Below are 25,903 nucleotides of genomic sequence, written 5' to 3'. Positions count from 1 at the left end.
ATAGGGGTTCTCTGTGTAGCCCTGGCTGTCCTGGAACTCACTGTGTAGACCAGGCTGGCCTCGACTCAGAGATCCACCTGCCTCTGCCTTCCAAGTGCTGTTTGGGATTAAAGGTGTGCACCACCACTGCCCAGCTCTATTTTTTTTAATGATGTGGTTATCATGATCACAGGGTTTCCCCACCTGTCTTGTCACCTTTTCTTAGTTACCCTGTTGAGATGACAAAGCACGGTTTCACCACTAATGATAGAGCGCTGTCGGTGCCACCGATGCTGGGTTTTATTTGCACCCACCAGTTGGAGCTGTTGGAGGATTGTCAGTTTTCTTCATGCCATGGGCTTTGAAAGGACCCTAATGGCTTGTGGTCTTCAGCCTCACTTTGCCTGAGTGACCCGGAGGTGTTCCTGTCTCCATGTTCTGGGTAAGGTGGACACGGAGTCGGAACCTCTCCGTGGGGATGCTGATGGTCAGATCTCAAAGGATGACGCTTGTCTTATGGAGTGCAGAGAGGCCCACTGCCGAGGAAGCCATGGGGTTACTTTATACCTAGGGAGTGAGCTACTGGGCTTCCTGGCTCCTACTCGATTTCCACAGCTACCAGGGAAGGGCTGGAGGAAGAAAGAGTGACTGTCATTTAGTTGATTTACATTTTATATGTAGGGAGTAGATGGCATGGTTTAAGACCGCAGGGCAAAGGTTGAATGAAGCTTTCTCAAGCGTCTAGACTTGCATGCAAATGAGGTAGTACATGAACTATATCCTACTGTGATATGGTTTTATTTCTTTAAAAGTTTCTATGTATTTTATGTGTGTGAGTATTGCGTGCTGTGCCTTCGGAGGCAGGAAGAGGGTGCCGTTACCCTGCATCCCGGTGTACAGATGCTTGGGAGTCGCCCTGTTGCCCAGAATCAAACTCGGGTCTTCTGCCAGAGTGGATGCTCTCAACCGCTGGGTGGTCTCTCCGCATCCTCACACACCCATTGCGTTTTTAGATAACACCGGATGAGCTGCTGAGGAGTTCATGGGGGCAGAACTGTGGAGTCCCCAGTAGGCATATTCAAACAAAGGAGGGACAGCAGGGTTGTTCACACTAACTCAGGCTGATGGTGACTTGAATTTTGGGGGGGATTTGACACTGTAACTGCTTGAAACAGAAGTCTACGTGGGAAAGGGAGACCTGCAGGTCAGAGTGCTGGTTCAGGCCTTTGGGGGAGACTGTGGGGTCCAGACGCTGTCTCCAGGTCTTGGTAAGATGCCTCAACCTCATTGTTGTAGGTGCCTTTGCTGGATCGTCTTGCCAAAATCATGTCCTGTTCTCAGGTGAACAGGAATTATGGGAAAGCCTCCAGTAACTGCCTTTGTTGGCCTCACAGAAGCAGCCGTTGACTCAGAATTACCAGGTAGAGATGCTGGAACAAAACAAAACCAGGATGGGGCTGGACAGATGGCTCAGCAGTTAAGAGCACTGACTGCACTTCCGGAGGTCCTGAGTTCAAATCCCAGCAACCACATGGTGGCTCACAACCATCTGTAATGAGATCTGATGCCCTCTGGGGTGTCTGAAGACTGCTACAGTGTACTCATATATAATAAATAAATAAATCTTAAAAAAACAAAACAAAACAGGAGAAAACCGAGTTTTCTACATAAAAGGTTTGGGTGACTGAACTGTCCTGCTTCATTTGGGGTCCGTCAGTTCTGAGAGCCCTCAGCCTCCCTCTAAAAGCTGTGGAGAGGCAGGCTGAGAGACCCAGAGACTTACAGTAGGACCAAAGGAGACAGTAAAGAGGCTCTTGGGTCACAGTCTCTGCTGCAGTTAGAGCCTTTAGGTTTTGCACACACTTAGTTGGAAGACCAGCTTCTCTTCCTCACGTGGCCTCGTGGTGGATCTTTGAAGTTATGTCTGCAACAATCACAGACCTAAGGGAAGCTTGCTAATACCTACAACCTTTGCATTACTTGTTTTTGAGATGGGGTCTTTCTGTGTGGCCCTGGATGGTCTCAATCCTATTATGTAGATGAGGCTAACCCACTCCGGGCAGTCTTCCTGCCTTTACCTCCTGAGATTGCTGTGTGCAGCACACCTGTCTGTATGCACTTTCTTAAGTCTTGGGTGAGCACAGCTAGGCTGGGGATGGCTCTGCTGGAAGAACAATGCTTAGCACCCTTGTATTAGGACCAAAAGGATTCCAAATGCAGAGGTCAGGGGGCAGCAGCTCACAAAGGTGATCTGTAGTTAGTAGCTTCCTCCTCTTCTGAGAGAGACTCTATATATCCCAGTTTGTGGTAACATTTGATATCACACATCTCTATTGGCTGAAGACCTCATCATCCAATCTGAGATGCTAGTCTTATCAAGAGGAGTGTGGGGAGGAAGGAGAGAGAGGGAGGGATGGAGAGAGAGTGAGCGAACGAGCGAGCGAGAGAGAGAGAGAGAGAGAGAGAGAGAGAGAGAGAGAGAGAGAGACTGAGGCTCAGTGGTTCAGTGATGTAAGTGCTGCAGGGGACCCATCTTGGTTCCCAGCTCCCAAGTCAGGCCACTCACAGCTGCTTATAACAGCAGCTCCAGAGGACGCCATCTACTGACCTCCACTGGGCATTGCATGCATGGGTACAAACCCACATACATCCAGGCAGGCTTAATTTAAAAAAAAAAAAAATCTTTTAAAATAGTTGCAGCTACAAGTGCCTCATGGAGCATGAAGCAGAGTGACATTTGCAAAGGCCATCCGATGTGTGTGGATGCTCGAGGCCACAGACGGAGGGGACAGGCTCCGCTAACTGGAACCTGAGGAAGGTGACAAGTGTAGCCTGGATGGCAGATGCCAGCAAGTGTGGAGAAAAATCAGGTCATCCACAGTGTACCTCTGGACTGTGTTAAGCTCCCCAAGTAAACACCACACAGACCTCCCCTTGTGAGGTGTACAGACCTGGAGACTCTTGTTAAACAGCACTGAATGAAGAAAAAAAAAAAAAAAACGATGATGCTGGAGAGATGGACTGCTGGCTAGGAGCACTTGCTGCTCTCAGAGGACCTAGGATTGGTTCCTCGCACCAACATGGTGGCTCACAACCCTCTGGAACTCTAGTTCCTAGCACTCTGATTCCCTGTTCTGACTTTCAAGGGCACCAGGCATACACATGGTACATGCATGCATACGTACATACATGCATACATACATACGTATGTACATGCAGGCAAAACACTTATATCAGGGCTGGTGAGATGGCTCAGTGGGTAAGAGCACCCGACTGTTCTTCCGAAGGTCCAGAGTTCAAATCCCAGCAACCACATGGTGGCTCACAACCATCCGCAACGAGATCTGGCGCCCTCTTCTGGAGTGTCTGATGAAGACAGCTACAGTGTACTTACATATAATAAATAAATAAAATAAAATAAATAATAATCTTTAAAAAAAAAACACTTATATCAGGACACATAAAATAGTAATAGAGCCTTAAAAGCCAGTGACAACAATAACTAGGCCAGCTTGTGGGGCTTTCTGTTCAGATATCTCATCTGCCCTTTTTGTCATGGAGAAAACATCACAGCATAAACTCAGCAATGCCACTGACGCCAGATTCTGTGAGAAAGGTAGAAAATGCCTGCTCCACTAATTCTGCCATGACTGCAAAGAGACACTGGAGATGACGTGGGGCTACATCTGCAATTCATGTGTGCTAGTCTCCTTCCCATCTGCCCACGTGTGTTTTCTGCCAGCGTCTCCCACACATCTAATACGAAGATAAATCGATTTTGCTATTAACATCTCAATCTAGATTCAGCAAACTATTTCATCTGTAACCTCAGCATTGGGGAGGTGGAGGCAGGAGGATCGTGAGTTTGAGGCCAACTTGGGAGCACCTAGTAAGATCCTGCCTAAAAAAATACATGCTGTGGGCCAGCAGACAGCTCGGTGTGTAAAGGTTGCCAACCAAGCCTGATGACCAGAGTTTAATACCCTGGGTCCACATGGCAGAAGGCGAAAGCTTTTACAAGTTATCCTCTGGCCTCCCCACAGACCTGTGGCATTCACAGCCATGCAAACACATGCAAAATAAACATTTACAAGACACACAGATGTTGAGATTTAGTGAATGCACCCACCAGTGTAGGTGACGAATATACCAGCGCCACCGCCCCTTTGTCAAAATGCCAGACCGTTCTTGAGTTCAACACAGGCTGGTTAAGGGCCCTTAATGCTACCCTGACGAGGACTGCTCACCAGTGTTTTATGGCCACGGTCGATACAGTCGGGACATTTTTACAGTGGGCTGAGACATATTTTCTAACAATTATATTTCAAGGGAAAGTCCATTTCACAAACTGTTACTGGGGGAGTGGGGTGTCAGTCACCGCTCTGGGCTCTAATTGCTGAGATTGTGGGTATGTGTCAATGTGCCTGGCTGATTCCTTAGTACACCCTCATCGTGATCCACAGACATGGTAATGAAGGTGTAGCATCATTTCTTCCATAAAGACAAACAAGTAACCGCCTCTTCCACTTGGGTTCTTGAGCATCTAAGTTAAAGTTCTGTATTGCTATTGTGTATCGTGGCTTCCAGGATATGCGAGAAACCCAATGGCATCTTTATCATACTCTACAGGAATTTAGGATCTCTTTCTAGTACCACTTAGATGTTCAGCTACTCCCAACTCCTACTTGAAAGCAGTTCAGGATCATGAGTAGAGGTAGCCAGGGGCAGCTCTTAAAATCTCCTGGAGCCTGGAATAGTGGTGTCCCCTGGAGGTCCCAAGTTTGACTACCACTCACTAATGTCATATTAACTCTTTTGCATAAAGTCTTTTCCTGCGCTGTGGGAGGTTTGCTATGCTATTGCTGTGTGCTGCGAAGTTACATTTCCCCTCCTGTTGGGATTATCCCATTATCTTACTCCTAAAGGAAAGCCACACAGATGTCTTCTTAGTGCTGCTCAGCAGCAGTTTTCTACTTTGTTGCAGCCTTAGACCTGAGCTGTGGAACCTGAGCTGACAGCCATAGTCCTGAAACAGTTGGAAGGTCCCTCCCAACTGGACAGGTATTGCTGGTAACCCTGACAACCAAACCAACCGAAACAGGAGGGAAACACCCATTTCCAAGGGTGACTGTGCCAACTGTGACTTCAGGCAAGGCGAGGCCCCCAGAAAGGCTGTGCTCTGTTAGCTGCAGGGCAGGGAGACACATCACTTCAAAGATCAAACACAAGTGGCCAGAAGGATCTCTCCGGCCACAGGCAACTTCTGTAATCTGTCTCTTGGAGCAGGGAGATACAAGACTCACCTTCCCTGGGACAAATACCCCCAGAAAGCAGGTTGGCAAATGACTGCAAATGAGCCTCACCCTTAGCTGTATCTTTGATGAACATATTTCCCAGACTCGGAAGGGTTTCCATCTTCCTCCTCCCCCCAGAAAAGTAGTCCGCCACGTTTGCTTTCGTAGCTAACTCCCCAACTGATCACCACGGCAGTCAAGATGGTGCGCCTTGAACCACGGATGTTAAGGAGATGATCCCTGATGGAGGGCTGAATATTAAACCTTTAGAACAAGTAGGACCCCGGAACACAATACGTTTTTTCCCCTGGTTCAAGTTTAGGATTGAATGAAGGGGAGTTGGAAGGGTTCCAGAGGATGGTAATGAAAATGATTAAAGGCCTCATGATGAAAGCCGCCAGGCCTCGGGATTACTTAGCCTGGAGAAGAGAAATTTGAGGGGTCATATAGATCTTCAAGTGCAGCACGCGGAGGGTTATTACAAGCATGGGAGCCAGCTGTTGCCCAGCTGTACGCACGGTGAATCTCGGTGAGGGATTTCAGTTAGCCAGTGACACCAAACTCTATAGAGTGAAAGGCCTTGAGAGACCCGTTTCTACAAAATCAGATAGCAATGCGTCCTAGTCTAAGGAGGGGTAATGGGGGGAGGGGGTTATGAGCTATCCCTAAACACTGAGGAGGTGGACCGGGTGGATGACTTCGTTCACCACTTGGGCCCCCAGGTTTTGGGGATCCTCGGGTTGAGATCCACTGAGTTCTGAAGATGGAAGGCACTACGTGCACTGCTGATGAGCCTCTCCACACCAGCCCGAGTGGAGCCTGTGACATGCGGGGAGAAAGCCATTACTGTGTGGCTCTGGTGTCTCCCTTCTGACCGTGCTTCGCATTTGTGCCTGGCACGGGAGAGGGGATGCTGGGGTCTGCAGGCCTGGGAGGCAGGGGTTGCCCTGTGCACTCACAGGGCCGCTCTGACAGGGGCTGCTCCTGGGCCCCACCGAGTCCTGGCCTCGGGTTCAGTTCACCACCAACTCGCAATTATGAGCAACTTTATTCTTAATAAAATGACACTTTTAAAAAAATGTTTTATTACAAAGCTTCTTTTTAAAAAATGCTCAGCACGTTAACTCAAACTGGAATGACAAACGTTAAGATGACAAGTTTGGGGCAGAGGCTGTGCCTTGCTATTTAAAAAAAAAAAATAACAGGTGCGTCAATGCTCATTTTAACAACTGGCATAAATTCCCACTAATCGGCTAATAAAAACAGATACAAACACAGAACATTTAAAGAAAGAACAATTCAAGTGCTGGGCTTTTTACAGGAGTGAAAAGAAAGAAATTAAAAAAAAAAATCAACTGCAAATGAGTTCGCTCAAAGATGTTAAGATCTGTTGTTATTTAAAAAACAAAATCAGAAAACTAAGTGAGACGGGCTGCCAAACGTGACCACCAACAGGAGTGGGTTTGGCTATCTGTTTAGCTTTATCAGACACTTCACAGGGCAGAGGCCACTGTGTGTCACAGAGAAGCCATTTACTGGACAAGATCTCTCAGGACAAAAGAAAGAAGAAAAGAAAAAAAGAAAAAAGAAAAGAAAAAAATGTAAAAGGCTTCTTTTCATCTTGTTTTTATTTCAAACTCTTCCAGACCTATGAATTTCACTTAAAAGCTCAGAGTTAGCAAAAATATACAAGGAAAATAAAAATAAAAAAAAAAAGAGTAAATTTAAAAATTCCAAGTTAAAAAAGAAGAAGAAGAAGAAGCAAACACAAACTTGATCCTTTTGTACTGTTAAATAAAAATTTGGATAGGAAAATGAAGACAGGAGCGAGAGTAGTCTTCACAATTCTCACACCAGGATACCCGCTCTGGTCGCTGGCTTTCTAGTTGCACGTGACAAGGCAAACACAGCCAAGGTCCTGTCTGTCCTTGCGAAAGGGTGACAGGTTGGCGCAGAAGATGCTGGAGAATCGCAGAGACCGGAGGCAGTGCCGCTCAGTGGGCAGGGCCTGCTAGCCTTCTCATGGGCTGAAAAAAATTTTTTTTTTCTTTTTCCGAAACAACCGTTTTCGGCTTTCTTTTTGGAAGTCGGCGCTTGCAGTAGACAGAAGGAAGAGGTGGCAGTGACTGTTGTCTGTGGGTCAGCGCTAGCAGTGACCTCAGGGTAAGGTTGCTGTCAGTGTTCCTTGGGGTCAGCCGGGCAAGCTGTGGAGACAGTCTGGGGTTTCAACAAGCTTCCATCTCCAGAAGAGGGCCTGGGGTCGCTGCCTTGGCTTTGCACGTTGGGAAGGAGCTTCTCTTACCACCTCGAGAGGGAACAAATGAGATGCCATTAGTGTGAAGCTGCCGGAGACAGGCCATAGAAGACTGTGCCTTCTACTAACAGGCAGCAATGTCTGACCTAGACATTTACTTTACCCATTTCCTTATGTGCATGTTGGCTAAAAAATGGATTGCCGGGTGCCAACCAAAAAACCCTGAAATATACCCCAGGATAGGTACTTTTACTTGGCTTTGTATATGTATGCACAGTTATGACATGCACTGAAAAAGTTAGGTCCCAGTCAAACAAACAACAAAACCATGTTTGAAAAAAAAAAAAAGACATCAATAGAAAGAGCCAGACAGGAGCTGGAGAGGTGAGCAGAAGCCAGGCCAGGAGGGGGCCTGAAGGATTACTGCTGGTTTTAGTTCACTGCAGAGAGCCATGGCAGGATTCTACACAGGACCAGAATATTCCAAATGGCCAGCATGCTGCAAACTCTCATTCAACAAGCCCGACACACCCAGGATATACTGTTCATTCTTATGGTCCAAGGGGGTGGGAACCCTTCCATTTCCACCAAAATTCTCAAGATGACTCCCTCCATATACATGAAGAAATTTACTGTTTGTCTCGAATGAACCACTCTGCAAGCAATTTAAAACAGATGCTTTTCAAAACCAAGACTCCCTGGTCCCCAAGACTCCCTGGTCCCCAAGACTCCCTGGTCCCCAAGACTCCCTGGTCCCCAAGACTCCCTGGTTCCCAAGACTCCCTGGTCCCCAAAGTTTTAGTGACCTGAGATTTTACCAGCCGGTTAAAGGTCAAATGGAGGCAGAGGAAACCAAAGGCTTGGTCAGTTCCTTCACGCCAGGACGCTCTAGTTCCCATGGCTTTGAACCTGAGGCAGAGGGGAAGAAACCCCGCGCCCCATCCGGAACCTGTGACAGCCTCAGATGAAGCCAGCTCTCTGTGTTTGTGGTTGCTATACCCCACTTTACAAGTAGACCATTCCACACCATTGCATACACTAGCAAGCGTTTGCTGAAAGGACCCAGATATAGCTGTCTCTTGTGAAACTAGGCTGGGGCCTAGCAAACACAGAAGTGGATGCTCAGTCAGCTATTGGATGGATCACAGGGCCCCCAATGGAGGAGCTAGAGAAAGTATCCATGGAGCTAAAGAGATCTGCAACCCTGTAGGTGGAACAACATCATGAACTAACCAGTAACCCGGAGCTCTTTACTCTAGCTGCATATGTATCAAAAGATGGCCTAGTCGGCCATCACTGGAAAGAGAGGCCCATTGGACTTGCAAACTTTATATGCCCCAGTACAGGGGAACGCCAGGGCCAAAAAGTGGGAGTGGGTGGGGAGGGTATGGGGGACTTTTGGGAGAGCATTGGAAATGTAATTGAGGAAAATACGTAATAAAAAAATATTAAGTTGGGCTTGGTGGCGCACGCCTTTAATCCCAGCACTTGGGAGGCAGAGGCAGGTGAATTTCTGAGTTTGAGGCCAACCTGGTCTACAAAGTGAGTTCCAGGACAGCCAGGGCTACACAGAGAAACCCTGTCTCGAAAAACAAAACAACAACAACAACAACAAACAAAAAAAAAACCCAAAAAACCAAGTAGACCATTCCTCTAAAAGATTAATTCTAAGTGGCGGGCTCCTTCCGGCTCTCACTGAGGAGGGAAAGGAATTGGAACATCAGACGACCTGAAAGAAGCTGTGACCATGGGAAAAGGTGGGTGGCCAAGTGCCTTCCGTAGGATTTTGGTGCGGACTAGAAGAGGGCTCGTGGAGAACGACTCGGACGACTGATGCTCCCTCCACAGCTGGCTCCACCCACAAGCACCTGATCCAAACTGTGAAGCAACTATATCCCCTGAGCCGCTACAGAGAAATAAAACAAACTGGGAAAACCGGGAAGAAACCATTGCAATGCTAGAATTGTGAAGTCTCCAAAGATTTAAAATCCCTACTGTGCAAAGCTAACCTTTTCCTACTAAACAGAACACACTGTTCGGTTGCAGATCTTTGTTATGAACCAAGCAACCTGTCAGTCCTTCACACGGGAGGATCAAAAGGCTAAGAGAGGCAAGGCCTTCCTAATGAGAGGAACCGGACTGGAGTCGGGTCTGGGCGTGGCCCCAGAGGTCCCTGTTTACTTTGCACTTTTGCATGAAGGATGTCCAAAGGCTCGGGCCAAGCTGCTCTTTCTGGGCAGTCTTCCTCTGAGTCTGTGATGGGAAAATATTGTTTCCTAAGAAGGTATGGCCTTCAAGTCCTAGGCTGCTGGCCCAGGCCAGGCTGCTGGGGATTAGATCTGAATGACCACAGGGACCTGAGGATGTCTTCTACCATGGCAGACAACCTATCCGTCTGCTGGGACCTGTCCCCAACCCCAGCTGTAGGAACCCTTGCTTTGACTCTAATTCTACATCAGAGACACAGCCCTTCTCCTGCCTGCCTGTCTTACCTACAAGCCCCGCTCTTCCTCGAGTCTGGACTTGGCCTCAGTTATCACAGTCAAATCAAACAAACATGGCTGCCTAGAGAGTCATGTTCCTCACAGACAGAATCTCCTCATCTCCTAATAGTCATCTGTCCTACACGCGCATGGTGCGGCTGTCCTTGCTTCACTATTGTGTTGCCCTGTAACTGTCCCCGACAAGTTGGCTGGCTATCCTCAGAGGTCCCCTGCATGGCAGCCCACCACCCTGGGGTTGCATTCCTGATGAGAAACTGTCCTGAAACGGGGCTCTACGCGGGTTGTTTTACAGATACAAAAATGAGTCAAATCAAGATCCGCTTGAAGGAACCAAGCTCCCGAGATGGGAGACTTGCCAAGGTCTGCAGTGGGGCTGGGCTGCTGGCTAGAAAGGGACAGGGCTCCACCCACTGAAGCCTTCCTGGGTAATCAAAGCAGTGATTACCAAGCCCCCAGCATCAAAGGGAGCCAGCGGCTCCCTTACAGATGTTAAGGCCAGTGTCCTGTCACGTGGCCACTTGTACAGAGCAGACACTAGCACGAAACACAATGCCCTACACACTCTGTCCACAGCTGCCTTCCTTAAACAACCTCCAGTCTGACTGACCACCTGTCTACTCAAGTGGTACCAAGACCTCATCTGGCTTATGAGGAGCCTGAATGGCAAGGGCAAACCGTGAAGGCTCCTGGCAGATGAACTGTTCTGACCCCTGGAGACTGCGTCTCTGGTACAAAACCAAGAGGGATGCAAGAGAGGGGCAGGCAGGAGGAGGGCCCAACTCTATGAAAACGTATGCGGAATTCTATTGAAGGCCTGGAGCTACAGGCACTCCAGCCCCTTCTCCCATCTTCCTTCTCATGGGAGAAGCTGGTGCCCCTGTCCACCTGGGCTTCACCAGCTATACACGCTAAGACAGGGGTAGCAAGGAGGGTCTCTAGGGACAAAATGCAAACTCTTGTATTCTTGACAACACGGTCAGAGCTGGTAAGCAACCAAAAGCACTGAATCGGGACCCCTCCAAACTCTTCCCACCACCCCACCCCACCCCGCCCCACCCCACGTCTGTCTAAATGGCACCAGGCATTACACCTCAGGAAGTAAGACCTGAATGCGTATTCTGTTATGACATCATCTTTGGGGAGAAGGTATTAGACATTAGTTTTGTGAGGGGTGAAAAGAAGTTTTAACTGCAAGAATCGCCTTGTGGCAACATGCCACACCCCTCGCCACGGACTCTCTGCCTGTTACGGCAGGGCGTGGACTCCTGTGTTGGGCAATCTGATGTGTGTGTGGACGGTAGCTGTGTAGGATTCAGGGCAGGAGGCAAGCACGGAAGAGCCGCCAGGCCTGTCTTTCTGCAGAGGAGACTGAGTCGATTGGGTCATGATGGGCCCAAGGTGACCCCTGTAGCCAATCTCCAAACACTCTGCTTCTCTATTGCCTTCGCCTAACTGACTTTAAGGTGACTGTGCCTGTCGCCTGTCGGAAGTCTGGCACTGGGGAAAACCTTCATACAACGTTTCAAACCACTGCGACGGTGCTGTGAATTCTCACGTATTCGTAGAGGAGGAAATCAAGCCCCAGGGAGGCGCTGTGCTCAACACTCCCTCCTACCACCATGCTTTGCAACGACACCATCATTCTCTTTAACCTTCCCGTCTTCTCTCTGTCCATCACCAGGCGACAGCGCCTTTATCCTGACAATGTGCCCCACGTCTAGAATACCGTAGCTTTGCCTAACCCAAGATGCCACGCTGTTCAAGAACAAACCAGTAAAGAGGCCCGAGCTCAGTCAGCCAGTAAAGAAATCCCATCTCCCTCAGCAGATGAGAATCTGCTCTAACCTGGCGGGCGAGCCTGGCTGTGGGTCCTTGGGTTTGACACAACCTGGGGTTTGGGAAAGGGAAAAATGGAAATGTGTGGTCAGCGAGCTTGATGCTGAGTTTTGTTTCTGCAGCCTTAGTTCCACCCTGAGGACAACTGCATCCCTGACCACAGAGCTGTGGGAGGGAGTCAGGAAGGGGGCCAGAGCCCTGGCTTAGGACTCAGATTAGACCCAGGCAGGATATTAGTGTACAGCTTTTTCCTTGTGTTAGCCAACACTGCGACCAGCTAAACAACTTTGGATCAAGGTGACAGAGGCGGACCTGGGATCCATTAGCAATGGCTGCGGGGCAGTCTGCCTTCAATCTAGTCATACAGACCCGCCTGACCTGTGAGGTCACATGTCCTGTGGGAGGCCACAGCTCCAGGGACTGCTGGGTCTACAATCTGCAGACCCAGACATTTAGGGCATGCTCTATATTGGTGGTTCTCAACCTTCCTAAGGCTGCAACCCATTAATACAGTTTTTTTTGTGTTGTGGTGACCCCTAACCATAAGATTACTCTGTTGCAACTTGATAAGTGTAAATCTGCTACTGTTATAAATTGTAATGCAAATATCTGAAACACCAGGTATCTGATATTCGATCTCTGTGAAAGAGTCTTTTGACCCCAGAGGGGTCACGACCCACAGGTTGAGAACCACCGCTCTAGAGAACAGTCCTGAATTAAGGGAACATATTTTTGTTGCCAGAAATACACCTTTAAATACCTAGTCCACATTTCTCTCATCCTGACAGGTCACCCAGAGAGGGAAGAGGCTAACTTTGTATAAAAATGAGGTGACAGGTTGCACATCTGCTTCCTCTCAGCTCCAACACTGGGGCTTGTCAACCAGTTCATGGAGTGTGGAGAAGTGACGGGACACTCGGAATAAGATACCCACAACACACAGGCCTGAGTCAGGCTGCGATCCAGGCCTCGAATTCATGATCTTCCTCTCTTCAGACAGTCGCCGGCGGGCCCCAGGCCCCAGTTCCTCATCTGTGAGAAGCAGATACAGCCTGCCCTTGCTCCCAGTGCATGGAGGGACGAAGGAGAAGCATGAGTTACAGTTCTGGGTGTTCTCAAAGGGACAGTGAGCCTCAGCTACTGCCTGGGACTAAAAGTGCATGCGTGAACTCCACCACGTGACTCATCAGGCACTGTGGAAGGGCAACAGCCTGGGGTTCCTCAACGCCACCCCTCCCAAGGCTAAGAATGTAGGATACATAGACTGTGAACTCAAGAACAGAGGCTACGCAGGCTGGCCAGCCAAATGATGCCATTTACGAAATGAAGAGCAACCAGATATTTCTGGGTACAGAATATCTTCTCAAAAGACTGGTAGCCAAGAAGCCTGAGAGGCAGAACTGGGGTGTTTCTGGGGTGACACTCAGAATTTACCAAAGAACTTATCAACTATCAAGCCAGAGCTGAATTAAAACCCAAACCGTGAGCAATCTTGCTTTGGACTTTTCTATCACGTGGTGTATGAAGGAACCAAGTCTCTCTGCTAGAGCTCCAGGTATGGAGAACAGTGGCGAGTTCGTCTCAAAGGAACCACAGGGATGCTGGGAAATTCACGCACAAACCCAGAACATTGTGCATCCATCTACACAGTACCCTGGCCCTTTACTTTTGACTCCTGGTTATTCAAATAAAGTTCATTTTTCAATTCTTCAATCCCCCATCACGTGGCAGAACGCACATACTCCTGACAGAGAGGAGTCGTTCCATATTGCAAGGACAATCACAGAAAAACCAGAGACAGCAATTTAGACATTTCATATATTGCTTGGGGACATTTATAGTAGTGCCAAACCATCACATTCCTTGTGACACATGCAATACAGTACACTCTGTAGCGTGTCCGCCTCAAGTACTAAGAAATTTCAGTGCACCATGTTGAAGACAGAATTATACTTAAGGTGGTTTTTTAAACATATATTTTATGTATACGGGTGTCTGACTGCATGCATGTCTCCTGGCACATGACAGAGGCTAGAGAAGATGCCAGATCCCTTCCCCAGGAACTGGAGTTTCAGGTGTTGCTGAGCAGCCATGTAGACACTGAATATCGAACCCAGCTCCCCAGGGTGACCCTGCACCCTTAACTGTCGGATCATCTCCCCAGCTTCCTTAAATCCTTTATATCTATAAAAAGTCCATGTTGGGAGCTGTGCGTGTTTCACAGTGGTAGAGTCTATTGTCTTAAGAGTGTCTGTTATGTGATGAAACACCATGACCAAAAGCAACCCGGGGAGGGAAGGGTTAACTCCATCCCCCACTGCCCAGCCCTAGGCCACCATCCTGGGAAGGGAGGGAAGGAGCTGCTTAGTAGCTTGCTCCTCCTGACTTGCTTGGTCTCTTTCCAGGACCAACTGCCCAGGGCGGCCCCACCCACAATGGGCCCTCCCCCATCAATCTCCAATTAGAAAAATGTTCCTCAGGCAGGCAGGCCTCCAGCCGATCTTAGGGAAGCGTTTTCTCAGTGGTGAGTCCCTTTTCTCAGATATCTCTAGCCTGTGCCACGCTGACAAAAAAGAAGACTAACCAGGCTACCTAGAGTGCACACAGTCCTAGGTAAGGTTTGGCCATAGTACCACACAGAAACTCTTTTTATGTTTTGACAGTTAAGAGACACGAGGTGTCAGAAGGTGGCACTTCCATAGCTCCAGGTACCCCAGTGAGAAAAGGACTCTATTAAAATGTTTCTAAAGCAACTCCTTATTCGATATTATTTTAGTGAGCAGGTGAAATTGCAATTCAATCCATACGTATTGGGGCTAGATATCACTTTATCACAAGGGAGGTCCAGTGAGTTCCCTGTGCATCTTCATGCCCAGTTAAATATATTAAATATTCAATTCTAGTATGTGGTGCTCTGTCCGCAGGTCTGTGTGTGTGCCTGGTACCTCAGAGGCAGGAAGGGGCTCTGGATGCTCAGGGACTGGAGTTGGAGATGGCTGTGAACTTTTGTTGGTTCTGGGAATTGATCTCAGTCCCTGAGCCTCTGGAAGAGCAGCCATCTCCACTGGCTCCTTGGCTAGGTTCTAGTTGCAGCTGACCAGTGGATCTGGCTGCTAGCTGAGTTCTACTTTCCTATTCTCTGGCCCAGCAGTAAGATAGCCCTCGGTTCCACTGGATGGTTACGTAAGTCAAATGCAGGCTGTTCTGGTACAGTTGCCCCTTGGTATCCACGAAGAGTCCTTTGCAGTCAGACATGCAATGGCACATATCTGCATATAACTTACGTATGCTCTTCCTGTGCTTTAAACCATCTCAGGCCTGCTTCCAATACAGAACTCAACTCAAGTGCCATGCAAAAGTTGTTTCTCTGGAATGTTTAGGGGACAGCATGACAGGAAGACAAGATTGTCACACGGTCAGCCCCACTGGGCACAGGTGAGAAGGGAGATGATGCTCAAGGTTGGAGAGGCCCACTGCAGGACAGTCCCACCTGTTATCACTCTCCGAGTGAGTGCAGCTCTAAACGTGCCAGAAACCCAAGTTTTGCTTTTTAGAACTTTCTGAAATTTGCCCTGAGAGTCTTTAATCCACAGGTATTCCCTCCTACCTCCCTGCTCTGGATGCCTAGAGATCTGACCGTGCCTTTCAATTATGCAAAAAACATCCGGTCCACAGGTATTCCCTCCTACCTCCCTGCTCTGGATGCCTAGAGATCTGACCGTGCCTTTCAATTATGCAAAAAGCATCCAGTCACACCAATGACCCTGTCCCAGGGCTGGACTAATTGAGGGACATGACAGTCAAGAGTGCTGCATTACGGATCCTCTAAGAGGTTTCCACTCATCTGTGACAGCCAATTGCAGAAGAGGAAAGTCATAGGTAGGCCATTCCTTCAGAATGGACAAGCCAGAGGCAGGAGCTGTGGAAGAGAGCCCCTTCCAGGCACCAAGATCTCCAGCTACAAGCAAAGTGAGCTGGGAATCTCAGGCAAGACAGATGCAGCTAGCAGCCCCTTGCCTAGGATCTATGCTTCATACTGCACTATGAAGGGAGGCAGGAGGTAGCCTCCGCTAGGGGACGCCACTGAGCACAGAGCGACTGACTGTGTGCCTGGGAGATGCTAACTCCAGCTGGGTGGGTGCTGCACAGTGACCATGACACCTGGCCTCTCTGACCTGCCAGCTACGCCTCTCCAGACACTTGTTTCCCAGAGTCTTTAACTTCCGCTTAGTACCTTCTGCTTGTAACAATTCCTTGTCAGGTGCTTCCTGTGTGTGTGTCACAGATGAAAAAGGAGACATCGGGTTGCATATTTTCACTTTCTAGATCCAGGCAAGAGTCTTCTCTGCTTTGAGACTCTAAACAAGTGTTAGGATTTCTCAAGCTGCCTTGAATTTCCCTCTAATGTCACCATATCACAAAAAAGAAAAAGGAAAAAAAAAAAAAAAAGAAGTCTGGCTTTGTTTTCTAACTAAACACCTATCCAGAGGACACCCAGAGACTTAGACACCTAGTGAGGTTGGCCTCCTGTGCACTTGTGGGTAGGATTAGGAGCAAAGATTAGGGAAAAGGCTCAAAGATGCCGGGGTGAGCCTCAAACTATATGGGAAGTAAATGCTTTTTAAAAGACTACTGAGAACGCCTGACCACTCACTTCCCACCTTGCAAAGGACAGGGCTGAAGCTGGGGCTGAATGCAGGCTACCCCCAGACCCTCAGGGCTCTGCCTTCTGGCTCTGTAGCTGGGAGGGTTCTGTGGGAGGAATCACAGGACCCAGGAGCCCTGAGCCTTTAAATGCCATCATCAAACAGAAGCCAGAAACATGTTTTTTGTTTTTTTTTCCCCCCAACATAAATCCAAAGCAGTGCGCAATTAACTCCTGTAGCCTGTACAGTACTTGCAATTACTTCTCCCACACAGCTCCTGGCCCCAGGGCAGTGAAGGCTGAAGGTTCTATTTAGTGATAAACACACTTCTTCATTTAGTTAGCAAGCCTCTGAGATAAAGATTATGTCAGAGCCAAAATGGGGGTGGGGTGGGTGTGAGGGGGCTGCGTGCGCATCTGCATCTATCTTCAGGTGAACTTCTGTGCCTTTAGCCAGAGGAGTTTTCTGCTGCTAAAAGTATCTTGCTTCTACTTTTAAATTAGTTTCTGGATACTATATAATCAGAGAGACACTACCTCCAAACTGTGTGTCTGGATAATTTTGGCTCTGGGGTTTGTTATACTACACCAAACACTAATAAACTTGTTCACAGGGTTGGTTTTTAATGAATGAACTCGAGTGATCAATTTTCCTGATGTTTCACAAATTCTGATTCTATGCTCACTTTCTCGCCCATCTTGACTGAACCAGGAAGAAAGAAAAGTCAAGTCTTTGATAGTAGTGTCTGACTACTGACAAGCTGTTGAGGTGCTGTAGGTTCCAAATCAAACCCACATCAAAGCCCTAAAAACTCCCAGGAAAATAATGAGGGGAGCTCCTTGCCCATTCCCAGCCCAAGAGGCAGCACTAGGACACTGCCAGGAACCTGCTCAGATTTACTGATTTATTTGACATATTCCTCATTCTTATCTACCATGCTAACTCACAGCACTAATCATATTCGTTTATAGTTAGCCATCTTGAGCCTACAGCTTCTCGTTTTGGAAACCCCTCTGGGAAGGAAAAGGCTCTGTCTCGCTCACCAAGTAGCCCCCTCCCCAGGCACAGTCCTTACCCTGTGGGAGTCACCCTTACTGGTGCAGGATACATCACAAGTGCCTGTGACAGACACTGGCCTACACACAGACAGAAAGGAGTGGTACAGGCCCCTTCCCGAGGCCCTGGGCTCTCTCAGCTTCCTGATAAAAGGACGGGTGAGTCCGAAACAGGACAGGATCTGCATTTGGCTTGCACAGAAGAACCCTCAGGAATGGCTTCCACTGACCCTGTTTTCAGTCTGGACAACAGCCGATCAACAGCTGTTTCAGAGTGAATTTGCATATGGAATTCTCACACACAGTCATTTTGGTTGGTTCACCGTCTCCTCTCCAACTTCTACATGAGGCTTGAAGAGGCCACACAGGGAACAACCCCCAACCCCCAGCCCACCCCCAAAACATGGAAGCATAAAATATAATTCATGCATTTTAAGGAGTGGAGGCACAGTGTTTAGAGAGCTTTTTATAGCATCGGAGCTGCATTTTCAGAGGCGTGAACTTGAAAGATCAGCCTCGCTTAACAGGAATTTAATGAAACAGTCTATGTTAGAACCGACCAATGGAATGGAAGAGAGGCAGAAACAAACCCGTGAATCCACAGACAACCGAGTCTTGACAAAGATTCCATAGACATATGTTGAAGGAATGAGAACTACTTTTAAGCAATGGGGGAGGGAAAACTGAATACGCACACCTCGAAGGTCGAAACTTGCCGCCATTGAAAATCTTAATGTAAGGCCTGAAACTTTGAAACTACTAAAGGCAAACATAGAGAGATTGCCACAAGCAATGATCTCAGAACAGGCCTGCAGGATACAGAGAGAAAAGAACTGTGCACCGTATTTCATTGAATTAAGAAAGCTTTAGCAAAGGAGGTGACTTACAGGCAGAAGAAAAAAAATCTTTGCCAACTACTAACCTGAGAGGGGTTAACCTTCACAATATATTAAAAACAAAGAAGCCCTCTGGGGTCCTGTGAGGGGTCGGAAGGTTAAGAGGATCTGAGTTGGGTTTTCGGCATCCGCATCAGGCTGGCTCTAACTCCTGCTAAAGGGACTCAGCGCCCTCTTCTGGTATCCCTGGGCACTGCACTCATACAGACAACAACCACCCCCTACCCTTCGTTGACAAATTTTAAAAGTGACTTGAAAACAAACAAAACCCCTCAAAGACACAACAACGACAACAAAGAAGCAAGCAACACATTTCACTCCTGGGTAAATTATCTGAACAGATACTTTTGAGAAAATGTCCAATATCTTAGCTATCTGGGAAACGCAAGTTAAGAGTACACCGAGAATCTATCTCAACCAGGTCAGAATGGCCACGGTACACAGAGCACGCACTAGTCATGGCACATCCATGGGGGATAGGAACTCTTCATACTGCTGGTAGGAAAGTAAGTCAGTGTGACCATCCAAAGGTCAATATACGTTGATTTCCCAAAAAACTAAAGGTAGAGCCAGGCGGTAGTGGTGCACGCCTTTAATCCCATCACTTAGGAGGCAGAGGCAGGTGGATTTCTGAGTTCAAGGCCAGACTGGTCTACAGAGTGAGTTCCAGGACAGCCAGGACTATACAGAGAACCCCTGTCTTGGAAAAACGAACGGACAAACAAACAAACTAAAGGTCGACAGACTGTATAGCTTGGCTTCTGAGTACACGCCCAGACATACCACAGACATGCCCCCTACACCCATGATTCTAGAGGGAATGTTCACAATGGCCAGAAGCAGCCCAAGGGCTTGGCAACAAATGAATTAGATAAACAGACATACCCAGTGGAGTACTGTTTAGCTATAAAGAATAATAAAATTGAGTCATTTGTAGAAAAAGTGGAATAAACCTGGGGTGGTTATGTTTAGGCAAAATAATCCAGATCCACACAGAACAATGAGTTTTCTCTCAAATGTGGAAGGTAGAAGTTGTGTAAATAGCGTGAAAGTGGAGAAGAAAAAGGACCTGGGGAGGAAGGAGAGAGGAGGCAAGAAGCAAACCAGAACAAAGCAGGCACATGTATATCAAGATGCTGTAGTAGTGGTGGGGTAGGGGCAACAACCAAAATGAAATATTAAAATTCTTTATGGAAACCTGCTACTTTGTAGGCTAATTTAACAAGAAAAAATTCAAACATTTTAAAAAAGAAAATTCCCTAACAACATTCATTATTTTATGTAGTAATCCAAAAAGTTAACTCAAACATTTTTTTTTGAAAAATTAAAAGTTTAGAAAAAAAGAAGGAAAGAGAGAAAGAAAGAAAGAAAGAAAGAGAGAGAGAGAGAAAGGAAGGAAGGAAGGAAGGAAGAAAGGAAGGAAGGAAGAAGGAAAGAGAGAAAGGAAGGAAGGAAGGAAGGAAGGAAGGAAGGAAGGAAGGAAGGAAGAAAGAAAGAAAGAAAGAAAGAAAGAAAGAAANAAGAAAGAAAGAAAGAAAGAAAGAAAGAAAGGAAGGAAGGAAGGAAGGAAAGAGAGAAAGGAAGGAAGGAAGGAAGAAGGAAAGAGAGAAAGGAAGGAAGGAAGGAAGGAAGGAAGGAAGGAAGGAAAGAAAGAAAGGAAGGAAGGAAGGAAGGAAGATCCTGAAAATTCAGGGGAGCTCCTAGAAAAAAACAAAGTGGAGGAGATCCAGGCCAGAGGGTTGAGGTGGGAGGGTGGGTACGACTCAGCAGGCTGGGTGTGAACTGGAGTGTGAAGCCCCTGAATGTATGACTGTAAGATACATATGAAGTTTCCCTGGCGGCAGAGCCTCTGCCCACACCCTGCCCAGGCCCTGGTGGGTACGCAGACTGGGCATTGCCCTCTCAGGACTGAAAGACGGCTGGGGTGATTTCACATCTCTTTAGAGCAGTGCTTCTCAACCTTGCTGATGCTGTGGCCCTTTAATAGTGTTCCCCCACATTGTGGTGACCCCCACCCATAAAATTATTTCCATCGCGACTTCCTAACTGTAGTTTTGCTACTGTTGTGAATGGTAGTGTAAATATTTTTGGAGACAGAGGTTTGCCAAAGGGGCCGTGACCCACAGGTTGAGAACCGCGGCTCTACAGAGCGAGAAGGTTCTAATCAAGTACACTCCATCTGTCTGTCCTGGGCTTGCTTCTGAGGTGAGATCGGCTCAGGCAAGACAGGACCTTCCTACACCATGGGAGAAACCAAACCCACGTGATCAGTACTAGTTCTGAGTACTTGTGGGCACCAGAAAACCACTCTGGGGAGGGGAAGAGGCCTCGGAGGGGATCTGCACAGGAAGTGAAGAGCCACACAGGCAATTGACTGTTACACAGAAGCAGTCTGGGTGGTGGCACGTTAGGGAAGGGAGACAAAAGGGTCCCTGTGGCAGCACCACGAGGCAGTGCAGATCAGAAGTTAGGTGAATTAATTAGAGGCCACGGTTTCTCTCCCTACTCTCTCACCCCATGCAGACCCAAGACCAGAGACTGTGAGGGGCTGCTCTATGCCCTGTGCTTCACACAGGGCCTGTTCTGAGACCTCAGTAGACCAGTCCCGGGGGTCTCTGCTGCAGCTCTTCCAGAAGGGACTACAGATGACTGTCACAGGCCCCTCCTCCATGACAGAGTACTTTCTTGAGGTCTTGAGCGCCAAGAACCTTTTGGGGGGGGGGGCGCAGGCGGGTAGAGTCAGTGTTTCTCTGTGTCGCCCTGGCTGTCCTGAAACTCACTCTGTAGTCCAGGCTGACCTGCCTCTGCCTCCCAAGTGCTGGTATTAAAGGCATGCATACTACTGCTGGCTGCCAAGAATCTTTTATTTTTATTGCACCATTAGATTTCTTGGCAAGACTCCTTTGTCAAACGCCCTCCAGTGGCACAGGTAGCACATGACCGTGGGGTCCCTCTCTGTCCCATTCGATGCAGCATCTCCAGGTCTTATAAAAAAACCTGGCTCAGTAAATAAGCACGGGTGGCCAGCAAGCCCGGGTGCAGGAGTTCTTACAGCAAAGGAAGAGGAGAGGTGTGGAAAGCAAGCATTCTGTCATCACTAATTCACTGGACTCTTTCTGGATGGCAGCCTGGGTTCCTCTATGCTCTGCACATATCTCCTAACTCCCAGGTTTTCTCTGCACAAGACTGTGGTGGCGGTGGTGTGTGTGAGTGGTGACTTCAAAGACCATGTGGCCCATCCAGGAAATGAGAGAGAGAGAGAGATCGATACTAGTGGCTTTAAGCAGTAAGTGCAGCAAGCCAGGCTTTACCCAGCAGCTGGGGACTCGAGGACAATGGGGGGGGGGCAGCAGCTGGGGGCTCGAAGACAATGGGGGACAGAGGCAGGTTTTGTTTTGTTGTAGTACATTCAAGGAAGACTCCTTAACCTTCAGGAAAAAAAATTAGTGGCGAGAATCTCAAAGATTTTTGTGACTTATTAAAGAAACAGGCAGCTGAAGTGCATTTTAAGACAAAAAAAAAAAAAACCAGCAGATTTTACATCAAACATTTTGTATCAAACTCAGCTTTTATATCAAGTATATCAAGTATATAATATATACATACATATATATGAAATCATGATTACATATATAATCATGAAAGGTATTAAATCAAGTTCCAACTCTTAAGTACTGCAGTGCATTTCACACGAAATAGGTAGCTCTAAAATTGTTGAAGCAAACGCTGCATTTAGTCCATGACTGAGAGCTGGCCCTGGGCACGCTGTACTTCCGAGGGCCTTCCTCGTCATGGCTGGACATGCAAAGGTGGGGTAAACTATTCCTAAGCGATCAGCAATGAAGAAAAGATAACATTTATAAAACAGGCTTGGTCTCCAGTGCCAGTAAACCACGGGTGGTGGTACATGCCTGTAATCCCAGCACTCAGATGGTGGAGGCAGGAGGATCAAAGTTCAAGGTCCACCTTGGCTACATAAGTGAGTTGGAGGTCTGCCTGTGCTACGTGAGACCCTGTCTTAAAGAGATGACACCAAGAAACGAACAGAAACAATACAAGGTGTGTATATGCAAGCTTCTTTCTAGGTTGTTCATCTATGAAGCCAGATGTGTCCTGGGGCTGGGATTATAACCGAATCATCCCCTGTGAACTAAAGAACAAAGCTAGGTGGCTGGCTCAGAAGACCGTTATCAATAGCCACTCAGTTAGGTAGCCATCATCTTTGACCGTGTTACGTTTGGGTGTGATGTTACCGATGTCAAGAGGTGGTCCATGGAAGAAGCCATCGAGCCTTAGGCTAAATCAGTGAGGTTAGGTTTGGATAGAGCAACTGTGGTACCAGCTGGGGATTTGGAAACCTGGTAAGTCAGAATGAAGATCAAGAAAGTTTCTCAAAATAAATAAAAAAAAAAAAAAAAGAAAAGAAAAGAAAGAAAGTTTCTCAAGAGAGTAAGCAGCAGGGTTCTGGGAGGAGGGAGAGGCCTTTCTGAGTTCATAATGGCCAAAGACAAGTTTTATGCATTCCAGATGAGGAGAACAGCCTAAGAAGCTGACTAGAGGGCCCAGGTAGTCGACTGGAAATTTAAATCTACTTGGTGCCCGTACCCTGGGAGATTTCTATAGGGAAACATCATTTGAAAGTTCAGGACCCTAAGTAAATTCTCAAGCTGGGATGGGGTTCCCTGGCTTGGCCCAGAGCATCCATCCGTACTGCAGGCCATTCTAAGGGATGCTGCCCAGGTTGGTGTGTTCGTGTGTAGAGAGAGGCAGGCCTTCCAAGCACAGGGACCAGCGTAGGTGGTGCTCACCGTCTATCTGTGGAACTGCTAATTTTATCTGGACAGAGCTCACACGGGTCAGTTTGGGAGTGAGAAGAAACCTTGAACAACTGACCTGAGGCACAGACACACGATAGGGTACAGTGGCAGATCTGAGCTAGGAGATGTGACTATACCCTTCAGGCAGTAAGAACTGGCTGGCTTTGAGTAGAGAAGAGACATCATTCATTGGTGTTTTGGAAAAATCCTTCCGAGAGCAAAATGGATAAACTGTAGAAGTAAACTCTGTGGCCATAACACATCCCTAACAGCTACAATAACAGCAATGCAGTAAGGGGCCGGGGATGGCGGTCGAGGAAGCCCTGCAGGGCTGGGTGCACAGGGTCCTAGAGAAAGAATACAGCAGATACATCGGCAGCTGTGGTCGAGAATGGATACACCCTGTCAACTCAACCTTAAGACCCAGAATTTACCTATGAAGCCAGTTTCCTGGGTCATGTGGATCAAAATTAAAGACTTAACCATAAAAATGAACAAACTAGGTTTTACTTACAGATCCTTTGGTAAGGTCTAGCAATGATTACCAATAAAGGAAAACACTCAGTAGAAGATATTTTAAAATAGAAAGAAAATAATAAACCACATGAATCTTCCTCCCTACAAGCACACCGTCCACACATCATTTCAACCGAGCCTTTACCATGTACCAGGGCAGAGAGGGGTACAAAGGTGACCCTCAGACTCATCCCCACTGCAGGTGGGGGATGTAGGCTGCTTCCTATATATACATTTTTTAAAGGTTGATTTTCCCACTGAAATAGCTGCGAAAATAATATTGAAGGCAAGAGAACAGAGAAATAGCAATATGTATATATATATAATAAAGGCATAATAGACGTGAAGGCACACTGCGTCGGAAACACACAGCTGGGGTAAAACCCACGAGCGACTGGGTCATCCGCACTAGACTGACTTGGGTGACCTTTTCCTCTTTTGGGAACCATGCTGAGTGGAACTGGTGAGAGCGAGGAGATCCGCAAGCAAGCGCCTCGTTAAGAGCTAAGTCAGCAGCAGGGGCCGAGAGAGTTGGTCTTACCATGTTTCAGATGTAGGCAGCTGTCATTCTGGGACCTGTACCTGCAGAAAATTGTGTCTTTAACAAATGTTTATGGAGAGGTTTCTGTACATTCCAAATATGTAGTAGCTACAACACCATGTAGACCTGCTCGCTTTGCCCTTTGTGGTTCTCATGGCGGCCGTGTCTGTGTGTTGTGCAGTGCGTGTGGTGGCCCTTTAACGGACAGGGAACGGGACTGACGTGGGCCCTCACTGACTCCTGCCATCAGTGTGAGACAAGCCCCACCTGTCCTTTAGTATTTAAAACCCCAGACACATGAGAGATGCTCAAGGCAATGCAAGGTAGCATGTTGTACTGTCACCGTAGAAGTGACATTATTAAGGACTGTGCAAACAGAGCAGAGGCAGAAGCAAAGAGAAGACAGACAACAGAAGGGAGAAAAAAAAAATCAACCACTCCTCGTAACTATGGCTCTGGGGCACAGGGATGGGAAAGGAGTCTCTACAGGCACATTCACATTGAAAAGAAAAGCCTTTTTGAAACGTTAAGGGATCTCAGAAAAGGAAGAAAGCCGAGTTAGGGATCACATGTGACAGTCACAGAATGCAGCAGCGTCTAAGAAGATGCGGACTGTTTATAAGGAGTCGGCCAGAAGCAGGAGCGCCAACGAAGGGCCGTGGGACACCTACCTGAAGTCGATTCCTGTAGCTTCTCTCTCTTCCTCTTCTTCTTCTTGCCCTGGAAGGACAGAGGCACAAGTCAAGTCAGAGGGCGGACGGTGGGCGTGCAGGTGTGTGCTGTATGTACAGGACGCACAGACAGAAGGAGGTGGCCAGCCAGAGAGACAGGGAGAGACACTGGCTCGCCCTTTCCTGTCTGTACGACTCTGCGAGTGCATGTGTGTGGCTCCTGTGTGCCTGCCTCCATGGGGACTCCTCTTCCTGACTGCCATGCTCAGAACCCACCTCCACTGGTGCCAAGCACGAAGCCTGCTGGGAAATACACTGCGCTATATTTTATGTCTGTGGTGTCAGCCGAGTGCCCAGCACCCTGTGGCGGAAATGCGGTGTCGTAAGCAAGAAAAAGGCAGAGGAGGGAGTAGAACCTGGGAAACTGGGGCTGCTGCTTCCTCAGACAGGACACCACACCAATACAGGAGCAATTTTAAGTATATTTCAAAAACATCTCAATGACAAAAAAAATTGGTCATATTTTAAGTGGCTTAATATCGTCATTTCTCTTCGAAAACTACTGTCTCTGTCTCTCTGCCTCTTTCTCTCTCTCCACTTTTCTTTCTTTCACCTTGAAAAGCACTTCCCTTTGGCCACAACCAGAGCCTACTCTCACGGATCACGAGAGGTTAGCCTGCGACAGGTATTTTCAACTGACTCACAGAACATTCCTCTGAACTAATGGCAGCAATAAGCAATATGGACAAAATAAAAAAATCAGCCTCTCGGAGTTTACTGAATAAGCCCTGTGGCTCTAGAAAAGCACAGATAAGCCGGGTGTGGTGGCGCACACCTTTAATCCCGGCACTTGGGAGGCAGAGGCAGGCGGATTTCTGAGTTCGAGGCCAGCCT

At 47.8% G+C, this 25,903-nt stretch overlaps 1 protein-coding gene across 7 annotated transcripts in view; it reads right to left on the bottom strand.

Annotated features, from left to right (window-relative positions):
- Positions 1-6,302: 6,302 nt before the first annotated feature.
- The window catches only part of Lef1 (lymphoid enhancer binding factor 1), a 113,578-nt gene continuing 93,977 nt past the window's right edge, over positions 6,303-25,903 (bottom strand). For 2 of the 7 annotated variants that reach the window (XM_021157754.2, XM_021157758.2), the window contains exons 10-11: positions 25,010-25,058; positions 6,996-7,578 (exon numbers count right to left, since the gene is read on the bottom strand). In XM_021157754.2, coding sequence (XP_021013413.1) covers positions 7,499-7,578; positions 25,010-25,058 — 129 coding nt within the window. In that variant the 3' untranslated portion in view covers positions 6,996-7,498. Of the gene's footprint in view, positions 7,579-24,338; positions 24,380-25,009; positions 25,059-25,903 lie in introns of all 7 variants that reach the window. The other 5 variants (XM_021157759.2, XM_021157757.2, XM_021157755.1 and 2 more) reach the window with 5 other exon arrangements.

Source organism: Mus caroli, chromosome 3 (assembly GCF_900094665.2).
Source record: "Mus caroli chromosome 3, CAROLI_EIJ_v1.1, whole genome shotgun sequence".
Classification (NCBI taxonomy): domain Eukaryota; kingdom Metazoa; phylum Chordata; class Mammalia; order Rodentia; family Muridae; genus Mus; species Mus caroli.
This window is presented reverse-complemented; position numbering and strand designations above follow the sequence as displayed.